Consider the following 19,302-nt stretch of genomic DNA (forward strand, 5'->3'; position numbering starts at 1 on the left):
GTAGCAGAGGTGAAGAGTAAGAGCCCAGCACCTGGCCCAAGACCTGGTGGATACAACAGGCACTGAGTACCTGCTTGCTGAGTGAGCGACTGAATAGGAGTCCCGAGTAGGCTGGTGTCATGAAGTTTTCTTGGCTCTTTCGAGCCAGCACTGTCTCACTGAACATGCCGTCCTCCAGCCCCCTTTCCCTCCCATGCCCTCAAATGTGGCTGGAAGGAGAGGCCCAGACATTCTACATAAAGAGCAGGGTTTTATTCACAACTTCAACACGGAAACAAGAAATACAGCAGGGACATAATTTGTGTCTGCATGGGCAATATTCCTGGAGGCACAACCAGAAATCACAGTAATGGAGTAACAGATATTTGAGCCCAGGGTTTATTTACATCCAGATGGGGCCACCGCCGGGGTCCTGCTCAGCACCTTCCCTGGGTGGGCACAGTCTAAGTCACGGTGGCGTCTCTTCCTCATTAGGGGCATCCCTTCTGCAGCATCTGCACCAGCGGCCTCCTGTACTGAACGGGAACACACAGAATTGACCTGGGCAGAGGGGGCACATGACAGGGGCGTCCTGCCATTCCTATGTGTGAGGCATCCACAGAGGTAGGCAGGGGCAGGCTCTCCGCTCAGGCAGGCCCCCCTGGCACCTTTCCCCCTGAAGGAGGCCTGGAAGGGGTCGGGGCAGTGGTTTTCTCAGAGTGCTTGTGCCAGTCAAGGAGATCATGGAAGTAAAGTCCGCGTTATGTGCCTGGCCCTGGGCCAGTGTCAGTGTTTCCACTCCCTGCCCCCAGCTCTGCCCCAGACCTCACCTCTGAAGCCCCATCCCCCAGTGCTAGGTAGTGCTTCCTGGGAGGTTCGCCAGTTGGTCTGCATGCTTGAGGCCTTCGAGACTGACAGCCCCAGAGGTGACATCATCTCCCTTCAGAGCCAGCCAGCCCAAGCTGCTGGCCCTTATATCTGAGGTCCCCAGGGGCTGGGGGTTCTGTGCATGAGGAGTGCCAGGGAGGTTGACTGGGGATGGAGTTGGACCTTCTCTAGGAAATGCCCCTCCCTTCTTTCAAAATGTAGCATTATATGCTAGGCACAGTGGAGGATATGGTGAGTCTGTGACAGGTGCTCCCAGGGAGCTCACAGACTGGTAAGAGCTCCTGTTTACTAAGTGCTTTCTATGTGCCAGGCATCACGCTGAGCTCATGACACAAATGGTCCCATTTAATACAAGATGGGTGCTATCCGCTATCATCCTCATTTTATAAATGAGGAAGATGAGGCCTTTAAGGTCACACGGCTACAAAATAGCTGCGTTATGAGCCTAGCTCGCTGTCACGGGAACCCACATTCTACCACACTACGCTGCCTTCTGGGCATCGTAACAAAGTACAAGGGAAGGTGGTGTGGGCCGGGGACAGCACCAGGAGCAGGGAATGGAGGAGCTGCCCTCCTGCCAGGGTAGAGACTAAAGCTGGCTTGGCTCTAGCTTTGGGGTCAGTGGTTTACAACCAGGGGTAATTTAGGCTCCTGCCCCTTTCCCCTCACAAGAGCTCTGGCAATGTCTGGAGGCATTTTTTTGTGGTTGTCACAAATGGGGTGTGGGGAGGAGGATGCTCCAGTGAGTAGAGACAAGGGATACTACTAAATTTCCTCCAATGCACAGGGAAGCCCGCACAACAAAGAATTATCCAGCCCAGAATGTCAGGAGTACTGAGGTTGAGAAACCCTGCACTGAGGGTCACGGAGGCAGATGAGCGACGGGGAAGAGCACTGGTCGGGTTGACCAAGGTCTGGACTCTGTCTTGGATGCTGACTCTTCTCCTTTCTGGGCCTCAGGGTCCCAACTGTAACCACAGGTACAAATGAGGCGCAGCAAAGGTGGACCGCTGGGGTGGGGCAAGTCTGTGTGTGGCAGGGAGGTCCTGCTGCAAGGGGCTGGCTAATTAATCCTGGGCTGTGACTTCAGACTGGGAACTAGGTGAGGGGAAACTTCTTTCCTACTTCTTGCTCTGTGAGGTTTGCTGGGAAGGTCAGTTACCTTTCTTTGAAGTCTTCTCCCTTTGACTCTGGATCACAAGGAGAGCCTGGAATCCCTGGCTTTCTGGGGCCCATCACACCTCGCGGGCAAGGGGCTGTCACACCCGATGCCCAATGCTGGAACCAGCAGCAGCCCTGGCTGGGCCTCTCCTTGGCCTGAGGTAGGAGCTTGGCTCACCTGGGGGTGAGGTGCTGGGCCGCTAAGGCTCATGCCGAGAACTTTCTTGAGCAGGAGGATCCTGGGCAGATCATGACTCAGCTGCAGTCTCTGGTCCCTCAGAGAGATGTGGGGAGCTGTCCCCAAGAGGAATGGGCTGGGGGTTTCCAGACTCTTCTTACCCATGAAGTGACCTAGAAAGGAGGTGCCAAGACACAAGGAAGTTGGGGAGCGAGGATCCTATCCCAGTGGGAAAGTTCCCCATCTCTCCCAACTTTCAGTTCTCATTACAGGAAGATCCGAGGTCAGTCTCCCTCCACCTCTTCTCCAAGGAGACACAAATACCCCTGGGTGGCAGCAAAGCCTGTACCTGGGCTTTTCCTGAGCAGGTAGAGATGGTGGAGAGGGTGGCACAGCTGGGAGGAGGGTAGATGGCACACGGCCAGGGAGAAAGCCTGCCAGTAGTGCTGCGTGCTTACAGGAGGGACAGGAGAGGGCAAGGAGGAAAGTGGAGGATGAAGAGGTGTCTGGAAGGTGGAGGTGCAAAGAGAAGACACACCAGAGGTTAGAAGAAGATTCAGTAGACTCTTGCCTAAGGCAAGGGGCACCGGCTGGCAGGCAGATGAAGGATCCGACCCCAGCTCTGCTTTAACTGGCTGAGTGATCGTAGCCAAGTCACCGGACTGTGTGGGTCTCAAGTTTCCCATCTATTAAATTAGACGAGTTCCAGGGTCCTCAGCAACGCGAACACGAGTGTCCGTGGCTGAGGAACGGCCTGAGAAGGAAAATGGGATCAGAGCAGGGTGAGGGGCGCTTGCCCGGGTCCCGAAGACTTACCGGTGGCCCAGAGGTTGCCCCGCGGGTGCACTCCGATCTTGCTGGTCCGGCTGCGGGGCTCTGGGGGATCCCAGCTGAGTGGCGCAGCGCCGGCAGCGAGCAGAGCGAAGAGCAGGAGTCCGCCGAGCAGCCGAGCGCCCCCCGCCCGCAGGGTCATGGCTGTACCCTCGCCGCTCCTCCACCCCTGGCGCGCTTCGCAGCCGCTGGAGCTGAGGCCGCCTCCTTCCCTCCTTTTAAATCCTCGCCCCTGGGGGGCGGAGCCTGCTACGAGAAGCCCGCCCCCCGGTGCGCTCGCAGCCGCCCCGGCCCCGCCCTCGCAGGACGCCCCGCCCCGCAGGACCCCAGGCGCTGAGCGCTTAAGCTTCTGCGCCCGCGTGGGCATCGCCTCCGCAGGGCGTTGGCGTCCATGTGCACCACCGTCCCATGGAGGATCCTGACCCGGGGCAAAGCCCGTTTCCCTGGCGGCCGCCTAGCCGCTCCCACTGGCTTTAGGCCCACGAGTGGTTACTTCGCCTCGGAACCTCTCTTTACAAGAGTAAAAGTGTCGGGGCGGGGGAGGAGACTGGCGCTACAGTGCCCAGCAAAGTGCCAGGCACTAGGCGAGCCGTAAAATGCCTGCGGGCCCTCCCTCTGAGGGGGTGTGACCGTGTTCACCCTGCTCTCTGCCCTCTCACCGCCAGCATTCCCCAGGTGGTGTAGAAACCACAGCAAGTGCTCGGGCTGGCAATGCAGAGTGATGGATGGTGAGATAGTGAGCACCCCCCACCCCAAGAATGGACGATGTACTGGGGGGAGCCTGGCCTAGCACTTGGGCAGGAGGCAGATCTCCGGGTCAGGAAAATGGAAAGAGCACCGGACCAGGAATTCATATATAAACTGTGTGACCTCATTGAACCTCACTTTCTTCAACTGTGAAATAGTAATAACCACGTTGCTCTATTTGTAATAATTTTACATTTTTTAAGCACAATTATTTTGTGGCAGGAAGGAGCAGCCCTATAGGACGGGCCTCTCACACCCAGCACTCTCGTCCTCCCAAGTCCACACGTGCCTTGGAAAGAACTTTGGGGTCAGTGCCATCACTTAATGAGTAAAACACTGTGCTCCAGAATAATACATTTATTTTTGCTTAAATGTTTACTCAACACCAATGTTCAGGAGCACCATGCTAGGCAGAGGAGGAGGGGAGACAAAAGATCATTCCCTGCCCCCAAGGGAGTTTACCATCTCATTGGAGAAACGGAGTGCCAAAGGAGTGAATGATGGAGCAGGGTGCAGACCAACCCGGGATTCTGGGCTCTGCACAGTGCGGCTGTGACAGAACCTACTCCCCAGTCTGGCTCGATAATGGTACTTGGTATTGCCCTTGCACGTATCTAGCTCAGCAAGGCCAGCTAGCTCTGTGGACCACCACTCTAAAAGGGGAAGTATACAGCAGAGGCTGGATGTCATGCTGAGTTCCCAGGAGCATGACACACAGGACAGGGACACTCCATTTCTGGCCCTGGCTTTTTCCCCAGTCTCCGTGCTTCTCATCCCCCACCCTGGCATTTACACCTCTCTGCATTCTTGTCACTGCTCAGCCGTGGTGTACAGATATAGCTCTTATCACCTTCCCATAATAACCATTCCCTTTGTGACCCCTCCCTCTCCTCTGGCCTACGGACATAGAAATTAGCGGGAACACACGGGAGCTGGCATTAATTGAGTGCTGCTTCACTTCAATGCTTGAAGGAACCTTATTTGGTAGGTTTATCTCTCATTTTTTAACTGGAAACAGGCTCAGAGGTTGAGTCACTCGCCCAGACGTCACACTAGAATCAGACTTCGGGTCTGTTTGGACCACTCTATCAGGCCCTCAAAGTCACGCAGGGCAGATGCTATTTCCCTAAACCACATCCACTCCCATTTTATCATCACAAGTGTAAACATCAAGTTGGTTTAGATTTCTCAGGGGAGAAAGGGAGCAGACACTGAATTTAGAGTTTGCCCTCACTTCTGCAGGGGACCCTGGGACTGGGAGTTCTGCTCTGACCAGTTCATTTATGCTCCAGCCAAGCCTCCTCTGTCACAGCCTGCATTCACAGCTCCAAGACTGACCTCAGGTGCCCCAGTGGCATCATTTTATCTGTCAGGCTAGCACAGCAAGCAAGAGCCCTCAGAGGGCCCTGAAGAAAGAAGCAGGGTGGCAGCTCCACAGCCGTTCTGAAACACTGTCCAGGGAATGAGAAGCATTAGGCCCGGCAGAGAGGGTGGCTGGCCCAAGACAGCACTTCCAAGCTCGATGTCCCAAGGAGTGTGCCAGGCTCTGAGTTTGAGTGAGACCTCAGCTGTCCGCTGCCCGTTCCCCAAGTGTACTGTGATGGCAAGGGAAGTCTAAGGGCCTCCATCCCACTGGGAAGACTGACCGTGAGGCCGGTGAAGGCCCACAGGGAAGCTCTTCAGTGCTCACACTGGGCCCTTCTCAGGTTTCTACAACCTTCAAGGATAGCCACAGGAAAATCTACACAAGCTTCACAAGACAATTCCAGAGATGATTCAGGGGTGAAAGATACATGGCAACTCCTGTTATAACCAACACCAACAAAACATTTGAACTGCACCATGGTTTTTAATCAAAGATTGCTCGAAATAAAGGACACGTGTATTACTATTTGCTATATTTTCATCAAATTGGAATCAATTATAAGTAACATCTTTTCACAACTGAATCTTTGTTGTCGTTTTCCAAAAGTACTTACATGCATGCTCCCTTGATCATCAACACTATATTTTGATGTAGTAACAACTAGTATTATGCCCATTTTATAGATGAGTTAATTCAAGTACAAAGCAAGTTAGGTGCAGAGAAACTACACAAATGGAGAAAACCATAGTGGACTTGACGCACATGAAAGGTGCAGAGGACAACAGAGGAAGCGAAAAGCAGAAATTTAAATTAGACATACATGAGTCTGGTGAAAAGGAATGACAACAAATGCAGAGCTGCTCAGGAAAGGATCGTATAAAAATCACGCCCCTGGCAAACCTCTGAGCACAGATCTCCACCTCTGTGGACTGGGAGGATGAAGAGAAACAAGCGAGATAGCTCGGGTTCTGCTCTTTAGTTTCAGAATGGAAAAGGACTGGACAATCAGGAGAACGGCAGAATCTTGAAGAGGAGAGTCAGGGATATAGGATACAATTTCCCAAAGTCAGAGGGAACACATAAGAATTAGCTAGAAAATCAGAACATTCACCATTAGTCAGGAAATGTACCAGAAACTGAAACTGCCAAAACACAAAGTATTTTTTTAAGGCAATATTCCAAAAAAAGGAGAAATACCTACATCTAACGAGAAAGTGATGACAAATCCCACCAGTGGCTAAGGGACCAGAGCAGCCGCTGCTCAGCTCAATGGCACAGATGCTCAGAGAACTTATAAAAACCTAAGAAAGTGACGAGGCCCAGGCCCAGCATTCATAATTATTTGGGTGGGACAGTCATGTATTTCAGGGGACATTCAGTAACTCAAATTCATACTCTTTAAACTCCAAAGAGATTTAAATGCTTGGAAATCTGAGAATCTATTTCTAACAGATTTGCTTATCTGAGCGAGTCCACAGAAGACCACCTAGAGTCTCTAAAGAATTCCCAAGGGCCCTGCAGTCGTGGGATTTACGCCAAACGAGAGTCTCATTAGATATTATAAAGGTACAAGGACTGGGTTATGACGCCCAACACCGTGACATGAGAAAAGCAACAGACTTGGAGTTGCGGCCGTGCCATTCACGGGCCAGGAGATCCTGGGCAAATCTCTTAACTTGTGGTTTCTCTTTTGTAAAATGGAGTTTATTTTGAAGACTGAATGAGAGAAAATAAAAATCTGTCATGAATTCAAAAGTACTTAGCGGAACACATGGCAAATTCTAAGTACTCAATATTATTAGCTGGGTCCCAGGAAATGCAAAGTCCGCTTTCAATCTGAAGCCAGTTACCGGGGAAAGAAAAGGTTCCCGCTAAAGCTGCGGTCTTGACACCACAGTCAACAAAATGCCTATTATACTCTGAGTTGTTTGACAGACTAAAAGGCCAGCATATCCACCTCAACTTTTGACCAATTCGGAGAAGCACATTCTATAGCAGTCTCACTTTTTCCATTTAAATAAGATGTCAGGCTGACTGCTTTGATCAAGCCTCATGCTAGTGATTTACTTACTTGCCTGACATAAAGCCTGAGTACAAATTCTTTTAACTAGACTCCTTGATGTAAAGCTGGAATCCAGCTTACCAATCTAAATAAACTGGCCAGTTAAAGCAAGGGTTCTAGAGAAAGGATTCTTAACCAAGAGGAGGTACAATTCCAGAAACTCCCAAGATTGGTAGAATAGGGATTTATAGTTTGAAAGTCACATTTAATACAATAATTTAGGGGCGCCTGGGTGGCTCAGATGGTTAAGCATCTGCCTTCGGCTCAGGTCATGATCCCAGGGTCCCGGGATTGAGTCCCGCATCGGGCTCCCTGCTAGGCGGGGAGCCTGCTTCTCCCTCTGCCTCTCTCTCTCTCTGACTCTCATGAATAAATAAATAAAACATTAAAAATATATATATATAATATAATAATTTAACTGTATATAAGAAATAACTTGTTTTTATAATACAAACTTGAGAAAAAAGCAAGATAAAATATTCTTGGCTGGTGAGGATGGAGGTTGGATACAACAGACCTGAGGGAGAGTTTGTGAGAATGGAGGAGAGGTATGAGATTTTTAGGGTTCTTAGAAGAGGCAATGAGTTTTGAAAGATTAAGGAACATTGTTCTGGGGGTACCTGGGTGGCTCAGTTGGTTAAGCGTCTGCCTTCGGCTCAGGTCATGATCCTGGGGTCCTGGGATCGAGCTCCGCATCGGGCTCCCTACTCAGCCAGGAGTCTGCTTCTTCTGCTCTCTCTGACCCTCTCCATGTGCTTTCTCTCGCTCATGAATAAATAAAAAAAAATCTTAAAAAAGAAAAGAAAAGAACACTGTTCTACAGGAAAGGTGTTTGGAGGTTCCTGGCTGATTAGATGGGTAGCTGGTGTTTTGTGGGGTGGCTCTCTGCAGAAGCTGCCAAACTATACCTACACTAAAGGAACATTCTCTGAAATAATTCTATGAAAATCATTAGGCTACTTAATACAGAGATTACTGCAGGACATCACACCATGCCCTTGCAATGAGGTCCCAGGAGAGAAATTTCTTGGTCCTTGGGTATTATAAGGTTTTTGTTGTTGTTGTTAATTCCATTTTATGCCCATTCCATAAGGCATAGAAATGATTGTCTCCCTCTTTACATTAGCCCCTAAGGAGTTGAGAATCAACACTATGGATCTCCAGCAGACAGGAGAACTTTTTGTCTTGAGGGCACTAACCTCACCTCTGACTTCATCCTTTATTTCCTTCCACACTTATTTCAACCCTAGATTCTTCAATTATTTTATATCTTATCACAGAGTACTAGATGTATCTTTATGAGCCGCTCCAAATCATTTTTGGAACAATTTATTAATAAATCTAAAATGGGCCAACAAGCACTGTGATAGGGACTAGAGGATATACAAGGATGAGCCAGAGGTTGGCCTTGTCTTAACGCCTTCAAGGAGCTGGTTGGGGTAGGGGACCCACAGCAGAGAGACCACCCTGGGGGCGCCGTTAAAGAGTCACGAGCAAAGTCCCAACAGCACTGCGCGGGAAGTGCTACACACTCCAGAGCGTGGCTGAGAATAAAAACACTCCTCTTTTAAGCTCCCTGTGCATCTATCACTCCACTTAGGACCCTATGTGGGAAAAAAAAGCCTGTTTACATGTTGCCCCGGTTAAGGCACTGAGTTCTTAGCAGTTCCATGCCTTACTCATCTTTATACCCCAGTGGCTAGTCCCAAATCTGGCACCGAATAGATGCTCAAATACGTGTCTGCGGAATGAGAAAGCTTCTAGCAGGTACAGAGGGAGCAGGCACTCCAGGCACAGCAAGCAGCATAAGTGAAAACTAGATGTCTGTTCAGTGAGACCAATGTCAAGGGGACAAGAATGTGGGTTCTGCAGAGAACTGAGGCTGGAAAAAGTCCTGAGGGCCTAGAATGCTACAGAACACTTAGAATGCAAAGTCCTTTTTTTTTTTTTTTTTTGGTAACGCCCGCATATTCTAGTCTTTAATTAACATTTCTTGGTTACACAGAATTCCTTCTACACCCAGACTCACCAACACTTGTGTGCAAAGGGTCATATTTGTTGTTTATTTCTTTTTTTTTTTTTAAGATTTTATTTATTTATTTGACAGAGAGAGAGATAGCGAGAGCAGTAACACAAGCAGGGGGAATGGGAGAGGGAGAAGCAGGCTTCCTGCCGAGCAGGGAGCCCGATGCGGGACTCGATCCCAGGACCCCGGGATCATGACCTGAGCCGAAGGCAGACGCTCAACGACTGAGCCACCCAGGCGCCCTTGTTGTTTATTTCTAAAAGTCTAGCTGGTATTACTTACAGTTCTAGTAAGGGAGAATAGTAACAAAGATCTACCTTGCCAGAAAACAGTCTGGATAGGCCGTCCGACTGAAGGAGCATCTTGAGGAAGGTAGACAATCTATTTAGTCAGCCAGAATCAGATGGATCATTCGGGGAGCTCACCAGAATGATAAATGTTCTAAGAAGGGTGCCCTCAGATGCTGAGATAGCCCTCACACATTGTTCTTAGTGGCCGTATGGACTTGGTAACACATGAAAGCAAATGACCAAGAAATTCACTTAAGGATCACAGAGCCTTTATTCTTTTTTTTTTTTTTTTTTAATATTTATTTACTTATTTGAGAGTGAGATAAAGACAGAGAGTGAGCGAGTTGGGGGGAGGGAGAGAGAGAGAATCTCCAGCAGACTCCCTGCTGAGTCCAATGCAGGGCTCGATCCCATGACGCTGAGATCATGACCTGAGTCGCAATCAAGAGTTGGACGCTTAACCAACTAAGCCACCCAGGCGCCCTAAAGAGCCTTTATTTTAAGCCTAGGTTCTCTGAGAAACCTGGGACTCCCCAAGAAAAGTGACAAACACCAATACTTCTCCCACTGAAAAGAGAAGGCAGGAAGAGTCCGAGGACACAGATAAAAAGGAAGAAGACAGGATTAACACAAAAAATTCTAGAAAGGGAACACACTGTTTAAATGGAACCACAGGGAGAGAAAGTTTTCAAATTCAAATTTGGAAAGACCAAGATAATGTACTTACTAAATAACTGCAAAGTGCAAATCACTTGAATGATTCATTTGTTCTGCCCCAGAATAACAGCTCAACAATTATGCTACCCTAAGTTACTGGGGTGCCTGGGAGGCTCAGTCGTTAACGGTCTGCCTTCGGCTCAGGTCATGATCTCAGGGTCCTGGGATCGAGCCCTGTGTGGGGCTCCCTGCTTGGCGGGGAGTCTGCTTCTCCCCCTGCCTCTCCCCGTGCTCGTGCTCTCTTTCTCTCTCAAATAAGTAAAATCTTTAAAAAAAAAAAAAAAATGCCACCCTAAGTTACTGCTTCTGGTTCTACTGCATGATCATACAGAACATGTAGTACATGCTGGGACAACAGAGTATGGCGCCTATAAAGCAGGGCCCCTGCATAGGAGGGGCTTGCCATTTGATGGGGGAACTTGAGGCCACATCCACAAACTGGCGTAAGGCCGCAAATGCTGAGAGTTGGAGGAAGGACAGTTACTCTTTGCAGAAAGTGAGACTCACACAAGCAGAAATGAGAGTGTAAGATAATGTAAATGAAGATATAGCAGTTTACCACAAGAGTGCTTAATGCTGGCTGAATTCAAAGTCTGAACTTCCCATGGGGTAATACAAGGTCAACACAACATTTATGGTCCAAAAAGAGACACTTCTGAAAGCAAATGGGGTACTAAAACTAATTAACAAGTGGAACTGATCTCGAACAGGCACAGACTGGCCCGCTGCAGGGAAATGGAGACGTATAGTCACCCCAGCAAAAGGAACCACTGACTTTGTTTCTGGAGTCAGGAGATGGCCATGAGAAATGGAATGACAGAAGTAAATGTAAGGCTTGTAAGTGGCTAAATATGCTGGGAAACTGAAAAAATCTAGGTGCATACTCCTTCAAAGAAAAGGTGAAATCTGGAGGGTTTGTTTGCAGCAACTGCTACGAGCTTCACTGCAAACAGAGGACAACAAGTATAAGTGTTTGGAGGGAAGAGAGAGACAGGGACTAGAAGTGAGGACAGACGTTTGCAAACAACTCAAAGAGACTTACTCGTTGGGAGTGATGACAGCGGAGGACTCACAGCCCAGAGAAAACGCCATGATCAAATTCTCACTTGAAGTGTTATCTGTCCTCATCTTCTTTGATCCCCGATACTCACAGTGGGCAAGCCTTCCCAACTTCCCACCGGCCCAGCCAAATCTCAGAGAGCTCATGATTCCATTACAACACCAAATCGAACAACTCTAGCATGTCTTACATTCTCTAAAATGCTTTACATTTACTGATAAAAAATTGCCCAGCTGAAGTCTTAGATTTGAGCACTAAACCAGACAATATAAAAATTGACAACATAAAACCTCTCTCCCAAAATAATCTTTATTTTTGGCTAAGAGAGTAATTCAAATACTTTTGAATGATTTGATTACTTCTCAGAAAAATTTAGCTATTGCTTCCAACGAGAGCATCCAGCAAAGGAGGAAAAACAAAACTGGGTGTGAAAATACGCAAATGAGGAAAATATTTAATGTTTTAAGTGTATACGGAGGAGAAATCTGGATGGCCGAGGATACAAATACAACTCAGGCAAGCTAGGATCACAAAGAACCCCAGGATCCCAACACCGGGCAGCAAAGCACACAACTTCTCCAGAGCAGTCCCAGAAAGGTTGCTGCAAAAACAGAGCGACGATGGTTAGGCCAAGCAGTTAACCCCATCCTCTGCAGGTGATTAGGAGGAAAAACATGGGGAGAGTAGCAATTTTCTGCCATTCTATGCATGGGGGACTGCTTCCACACTCTCCGTGGCTCATGAGAAAATGTAAGTACAATACAAGCCTCACTGGCAGGTTCAAAGAAGCACCTGCTAGCCCTGATGTGCCAAGTGTCCTACTCGGTTGAGATCATTCAGAGCCCACATCCAGAGTTTAAAGACTAAGGCCTAGTTAACGGATTTTGGATGGCACTATTCTCTATATGGGAGAGCTTTGGAAGATTTAAACTGTTCTTAGTTGTAAATTGTCTCCATCTTTTAATGCTGATTCCATTAACATTAAAGTGTGGACTGATTTCTACTTCAGCTGATCCACCTCAGCTGAACAAATAATAGAAACTGCCCATTTAGCCCAACACAGAAAATTTGCTTACTTTCAGATTTCACATTAATACAAGAAGAGAACAAAAAGAATTAAGAGTATTTTGTACTTAAAACACACTGGCTTACCCTACAACTGGCCCTTTCCCTAACTGCCTCAACATGAGAGGAAGAAAGACACAACTGGGCTTTGCATTCACTACTTTAAACCTTGCCTTCTCTAAGTCTGCACGAGAGAAAAGCGAAGCCAGGCACTTAAGAGGACAGGCTCAGGCAAATGAGAGTTTTAAAAAAACAAGCAGCACGCTTGCCCTCCGGCACCTTTCTCCTGCTTCCTCCAGATGCTGAAGCACACTGCCAACGTGTAGAAAGGGCTGAGAGTGTCTCAAGTGCAGAGAAGGAGAGGAGCCTTCACAGCCCAGTGAGACTTTCTGAACCTTTCAGCAACACTGTGTTTCTACACATCTGAGTCACACCCTAGTGAAGAATCAATTCTATGGCTAAGAGATTGCCTATGAACGCCAACGGCCACTTTTGCTCCACAAAAACAAACAAACAAACAAACAAACAAACAAACAAAAACCAGTTGTTAGTATGAGGACAACCTTCTTAGCTGAAGGACTGCTCACATCAAAGCCTTTATCTCCCCCAAGGGTGCTAAGAACCAGCAGAGGAAGGCAAAGCTTTCCCGACAAACAGAAGTCAGGGATAAGGGGTTCAATATGCAAAGTCTTTTATTTAAAATTTGAAAAGTTAAGACTTACGACCACCTCAGGATATGCCATTCCCATCTTATACGGAGGAATGACGGTTTCAAACTCGTGCAGAGTTGTATTTTCATTTACAGAACTCTGTAGGCACTTTAGAAGTGAAGCTTGGCTTCAAGATACAAACACTGGGGGCTTTGGCTCAACCTTTTAATATAAAAAATTCACTGATGTACAAAAATGTGAAAGTGTGACAATGACAACGTATGAAATCCTGTGATTGAGAGTCCCCTTGAGTGTGCGCCATGGTGCCCGTGCACCCGCCCACACGTACCCTGGTGTGGAAACAGAAACTAATGCAAACCGTTGCTACCGAGAAGCGCCAACATGTGCATTCTGCACTCCACCAATCACAGACCAATATCTACGCCAAACATTCAGGAACGAAAAGTACGGCATCTTCCAGGAACAGCAAGGCAGACTTCTTACTCACGATGGACCAGCACGAATAAACCCAGCAAGAAGAGCACTGCATACTAGAAAAAAGACACAGAACACAAGTCAGGGAAGCTTTTAAAAGTGTCCAAGTCCTCAGAGTGCAGTCATGAGCTGGCTTTTGTGACCACGACCAATTACTAAACTAACCAATTAGTCCGTAGCCCACGTAATAGTTTCCAAAAGTGAGCAACAGAGCGCATGTTTAATGAAACATGTACTATAGGCTCTTACCTTAAATTTTGGATAGTCGTTCATGAGGATCGTCACAATCCCAATATAGGGAACAAATCTAAACAAACAAGCAAACAGAAAACCGGTCATCACAGAACTTCCTCCGTAGCCAGTCTCGTTTACCGAATATTCTCAGTATCTTCCATAGAAAACGGATTTTCAGCTCACAAAGTCCATTTGTACAGACTGTCCGATTAGGTCTTTCCAACAACTCATGTGACAGGGAAGTTAGGAATACCATTTTACAGATGAGGAAAGAGATGCTTGTGCCTGAGGTATGTGGTTTTGGTGCAGGAGAACCAGTACCAGACCTAAGGTCTCGGGCCTCCAGATGGGGACTCTCACGCTACATGTGGATTCAGTGCTCGGGGCTGGGTTTGTTGTCATAACCTTCCGGGAGTGGTCAATCTCGCTAGGGCGACAATGCAAACACGGCCAGGTCATTACAAGGTACTTCATGTTAAGAGTCCAAAAAGTGAGTGTAAGAGCTCCATTACAGTACTTAAGATTTCGCCACCCTCTCATTTGTTAACCACCTGTAATCTGGCTCTTGCTCTCCTGATCCCGAAACTTCTTCCAGAACAGCTTAAATCGCCGTATGCAGTAGACCAGTCTCACCTCCCATCTTCCTTTTCATTTCTGCAGAATTTGACTTTGAGGACCACAAACTTCCCTTGAAATCCTCTCCCTCCTTGGCTTCTCGAACACACCACAAATCCATTTTTCCACCTACCTATTGGCTGCTATCCCTTTTTCACTAGCTCTTTTTTTCTCTTTGCCCCTGAAGTTTATCCCCTTAAACTAGATATAGATAAAACCACCTGTTAAATAATCTCATAGACCTGATGTATTTCCTTTGGAGTCTTTACCACACTTTTTTATTACATAATTGGTTGCACAACTAGCGGAATAGTGTCTGTCTCTCCTATTCGACTCTAAGCTCCATAAGGGCAAAGATGATGCCAGCCTTGCTCCCCACTGTCTCCTCAAGGCCAGATGTAACCCCCGTACACAGTAGGCATCCAGTAAACACCGCCTGATGGAATGTCTGGATGTCCAGGCCTCTTCTCCTCCTTTCCCTTGGAGATCTCATGTACTCCCGGACTTCACTTCTCCCCCCAAGAGAAGACACTCCATAACCTCGTAAGAATTCAGGGGAGAAAGGAAACGTTAGCAGGGTAGGGTACCGTCACTGTGGGAGGAAACGGCAGTTAGCAAATGCACAATTTTCTTCTTTCTCCTCCTCTTTTACTACTGGACTCTAGAACGGGCCCAGTGATACTGACCTAGACCTTGTGCTAGAGGAGGGAGCTTGGGCTGAGGTGGAGACTGAACTCTGCATACTTTAAAATAGCCCAAATACTTCTACTCAGGGCATCCACAACCTGTGCACCATCATCCCAAAGGTGCACAAACAAATCACCTCCCACATAACACCTCCACTATCAAAGCCTTAGGCAAGCTTGAAAAACAGAAATTTTGTCTTTTGGTGCACTTCCTTCCTTTGAAGAACTCCTCTTACTTCCTGTCTCCTGTCCTCACCCCGTCTGCCCCTCTCCCTTCTGGCAGCATTACCAGACACCCCCACCCCCCGACCTCTCCCCATCCCCAAACTTCCATTCCATAAGTTGATGTTTCCTAAAACCAGGCCTCCTTCATCAGAATCACTTGGATAGCCTGTTAAAAGTGCAGATTGCTCTATCTTCCTCACATTTACTGAGTCAGAGCATCTGTGGAAGTGAGGCCCAAATAATGCTTCTGCACACTCTAGCACCAGCTCAGTTCTAGCTAGTGACATGCCTGGAACAGCCAGGTGGTGGCAAATAACATCCCTTCCTAGGACCCATGCTTTGGTTTCAACTCCTGGAAGTAAAAGTCCCTACAGGATGGCAGAGCTAAGCTCTAGGATGGTAGACAGGGGTTTTCTATGTTTTTAAATACGTATTTTTTCTTTGTAATACAATAGCTTATTTCTTTTGTCTCATCAGATCTTCATAAAAGCAGTAGCTTTCAATAAACGTCTTAAATCATCTAATTTAAGAAGGTGAAGGCAGATGCCTCACAGTAATATGCAGACTAAAAGCTATAAAAGTATCTGTGATTTCTACTAAAACAGTATCAGGCTGCTGATTCTGGTCTGATGATCAACCAGCAGCCATTCTCACAGATAGAGACCTTCACTGTTCCCTCCACGCAGTATCCATGCTCAGAGAACCTTTAGCTCCCAGTGATCACATAGCCTGTTTATGAGTTATTCATGGAAATATTTTTCCCCCCTGAGGTGTGTTTTTCCTTGCCCCACCATAAGAGAAATGGAAGCAACTTGGCCTTTAGGGTAATGTAAGCAAATAATATGACAGGCAGTCCAAAGTCAAAGAAAAGATTTAATTATTTGTCTCACTGTTTCCCTCCATGAACAGAGCCAGCAAAGGGTTGCTAATCAAGTACATAATGCTGCTACCATTAGTCATCTTCAGTTCAAATCAGTTACACTTTTTTCCTACGCTGCCTGGAGAAACTCTGCTAAAGCAGAGTTGACAATAAGCAGAAGAAGGTTTAAAGAAGTCAAACATGCCACCCACAAAGCCAGCTCCAACAGCAGCCTGTGCTGAGTTAACATCTAGAAGGCAGAGTGTAGAGGAATACATGCCCCTGGGAGGTGCTGGTGAGGAAGGAGCCTTAGATGGAAGAACTACCTGCTGATATTTGGAGAAAATAATTTTGTCAGATGTCAAAGGGGCCTCTATCCGGGAAGCCTGGACCCCGGTAGCTGACTGAAAAACGATCACTGTTTTTACCCCAGAATGAGCTGTTTCAAACGTTAAGTAAAAAGTACATTTTAAAAGCCTCATCCTTAAAACTGGTTTTAGTCAACAGAGAGCTCAATTACTGCTTCCCTTCTACATCTCTTTTCATTGTTAATATTTTCTGTTCCCAGCCTCCGGCCTGTCTCTCACCCTTTTCTCCTCTTGCTCCTACTTTTCTTTCACAAACAGCTCCTCCTGTGTTTTCAACCTCCTCAACTGAGAAAGAATCACCCCCTATTAAATACTTAGTTGGTTCAGTATTAGTTTCATTTTCTAAAATGGTTTTTATTAAACACTGCAACATCAACAAACGTCGAAGACACGATGCTGGGTGAAAGAAGCCAGACGTAAATTACGAGCACATATTGTGAGATTCCATTTATATAAAATGTCCGGAACAGGCAATCCACAGAAACAGAAAGTAGCTAAGTGGTTGCCAGGGGCTGCAGGGAAAAGGGGATGGGCAGTGACTACAAATGAGTATGGAGTTTTCTTTTTGGGGTGTGGCTACGTTCTGAAATTAGACAGTGCTGACAGCTGGGTAACCTTGTGGATATAATGAAACCCACTGCATCGTATACTTTTATTTTTTTTATTTTTTATTTTTTAAAGATTTTATTTATTTATTTGACAGAGAGAGAGATAGCGAGAGCAGGAACACAAGAAGGGGGAGTGGGAGAGGGAGCAGCAGGCTTCCCGCCGAGCAGGGAGCCCGATGTGGGGCTCCATCCCAGGACCCTGGGATCATGACCTGAGCCGAAGGCAGACGCTTAATGACTGAGCCACCCAGGCGCCCCTGAATCGTATACTTTTAAATGGTGAATTTTATCTAATATATGCGAATTATATCTCAATAATACTGTTTTAACTTGTTTTTATTTAGGGCCTTAGGCTGCAGCGTAAAATTTTTTAGTGTGCAACTATTTGGGAAAAAAAAATGTTTCTATTGTGTAAAGACACTTGGTACCACAGTCACAGACCAGTCTGCAGAAAAGCTGTTCTTTTTTTTTTTTTTTAAAGATTTTATTTATTTATCTGACAGAGAGATAGAAGAGCACAAGCAGAGGGAGTGGCAGAGGGAGAGGGAGAAGCAGGCTCTGCACTGAGCAGGGAACCCGATGCGGGACTCGATCCCAGGACCCTGAGATCATGACCTGAGCCGAAGGCAGACGCTTAACCATCTGAGCCACCCAGGTGCCCCTGCAGAAAAGCTGTTCTTAAGGTTTGGGTACAGTTGGGCTTTGAATTGTCAGTTTGTGTTTTATAAACATAATCGCCACAAAAGGAGGTGCTATGACCCGCTATGCGTCCAGGTAAGTGGGTGGCTCAGTTAGTTGAGCGGCTCCCTTCGGCTCAGGTCATGATCCTGGGGTCCTGGGATCGAGTCCCGCACCGGGCTCCCTGCTCAGCGGGGAGCTGCTTCTCCCTCTCTCTCTGCACCACCCCCGCCTCCGCCCCAAGTCACATGCTCTCTCTCAAATAAAATCTTAAAAAAAAAAAACCAAAAACCCAAATTATCACTACTTTACATATTTAACAACATTATTCTTAGAAGGTATCAATAGGCTTTAGCAGACTGCCAAATTGTTCACGGTTGAAAAAGTTAAGAATTGGGCGCCTGGGTGGCTCAGTTGGTTGAGCAGCTGCCTTCGGTTCAGGTCATGATCCTGGAGTCCCGGTATCGAGTCCCGCATCGGGCTCCCTGCTCAGCGGGGAGTCTGCTTCTCCCTCTGTCTGCCGCTCCCCCTGCTTGTGCTCTCTCTCTCTCTCTCTCATTCTCTCTCTTTCAAATAAATAAATAAAATCTTAAAAAAAAAAAAAGTGGCAGTATAAGCAAGACAAAGTAACCTTGCACGGTTAAGATTCCGTGCTCCTGCTATGCAACTATGTATGTCCCAGATGTTTATACTTCATGGAAAGTTACTTAAATTCAGTGAGTACCAGGCTATTGCTTTTTTTTTTTTATTAAAAAAGTGTTGGGGGCGCCTGGGTGGCTCAGTTGGTTGAGCGACTGCCTTCGGCTCAGGTCATGATCCTGGAGTCCCCGGATCGAGTCCCGCATCGGGCTCCCTGCTCTGCGGGGAGTCTGCTTCTCCCTCTGACCCTCCTCCCTCTCATGCTCTCTGTCTCTCATTCTCTCTCTTGCAAATAAATAAAAAATCTTTAAAAAAAAAGAAAAAAAAAGAAAAAGAAAAACTTCCTTTAAAAAAAAAAAAAAAGTGTTGGGATTTTATTTTATTTTTGTAAAGATTTTATTTTTAAGTAATTTCTACACGGGGCTCAAACTCACAACCTGAGACTGAGCCAGGCAGGTGCCCCTCAATGTTGGGACTTTAGAAATAATATTGAATACAGTTTGAGAATAAAAAAAATTCTTCAGAAAGACAAGTTACTTGAGTGAAAGCCTGGCTCCTGTACCCTTTTGTGGGATGATGCATCTTCTACCCAAACAGGGGGCCAGAGTGAGCAGACAGAACTGCATTAAATACCTAAGAATCAAGATCCACATAAAGGGACACTGTTATACTGGTAAGAGTATAAATAAAACAGTATGGCAAAATTTAACAAAAGCCTTAAAGTATGCATAGGTTTCACCCAGTAATTCTACTTCCTTGAATTTACTGAAGAAATGATTACTGGGCAGAGGCACTGAGATGTATGTAAGATGCTCATTATAACTTGTTCACACACACACACACACACACACACACACACACACACACACACACAC

At 46.9% G+C, this 19,302-nt stretch overlaps 2 protein-coding genes across 5 annotated transcripts in view; both read right to left on the bottom strand.

Annotated features, from left to right (window-relative positions):
• Positions 1–239: 239 nt before the first annotated feature.
• Positions 240–3,308, bottom strand: NMB (neuromedin B). 3 transcript variants are annotated; one of them, XM_044918161.1, is made up of 3 exons: positions 3,023–3,308; positions 2,207–2,379; positions 240–515 (listed from the first exon to the last, which is right to left on the bottom strand). In XM_044918161.1, the coding sequence occupies exons 1-3, from the start codon at positions 3,177–3,179 to the stop codon at positions 471–473; spliced, it is 375 nt and encodes a 124-aa protein (XP_044774096.1). In that variant the 5' UTR covers positions 3,180–3,308; the 3' UTR covers positions 240–470. The 3 variants fall into 3 exon arrangements, with proteins under 3 accessions (XP_044774096.1, XP_021536247.1, XP_021536246.1); XM_021680572.1 differs by having other exon boundaries at positions 254–510; XM_021680571.1 differs by lacking the exon at positions 240–515 and having other exon boundaries at positions 1,947–2,379.
• Positions 3,309–13,044: 9,736 nt separating this feature from the next.
• SEC11A (SEC11 homolog A, signal peptidase complex subunit) overlaps positions 13,045–19,302 on the bottom strand; it is a 40,576-nt gene continuing 34,318 nt past the window's right edge. For both annotated transcript variants that reach the window (XM_021680574.1, XM_021680573.1), the window contains exons 5-6: positions 13,765–13,822; positions 13,045–13,571 (exon numbers count right to left, since the gene is read on the bottom strand). In XM_021680574.1, coding sequence (XP_021536249.1) covers positions 13,521–13,571; positions 13,765–13,822 — 109 coding nt within the window. In that variant the 3' untranslated portion in view covers positions 13,045–13,520. The remainder of the gene's footprint in view (positions 13,572–13,764; positions 13,823–19,302) is intronic.

The sequence above is a fragment of the Neomonachus schauinslandi genome, chromosome 9 (assembly GCF_002201575.2).
Source record: "Neomonachus schauinslandi chromosome 9, ASM220157v2, whole genome shotgun sequence".
Lineage (NCBI taxonomy): Eukaryota > Metazoa > Chordata > Mammalia > Carnivora > Phocidae > Neomonachus > Neomonachus schauinslandi.

What these genes read in the sequence shown, in the direction of transcription:
- NMB (XM_021680571.1), bottom strand. Translation starts at nt 3,179, where the DNA reads ATGACCCTGCGGGCGGGGGGCGCTCGGCTGCTCGGCGGACTCCTGCTC. An exon ending in GGGCAACCTCTGGGCCACCG is followed by an intron (nt 2,380 to 3,022) that starts GTAAGTCTTCGG and finishes CCTCCTTTCTAG; the next exon opens with GTCACTTCATGGGTAAGAAG.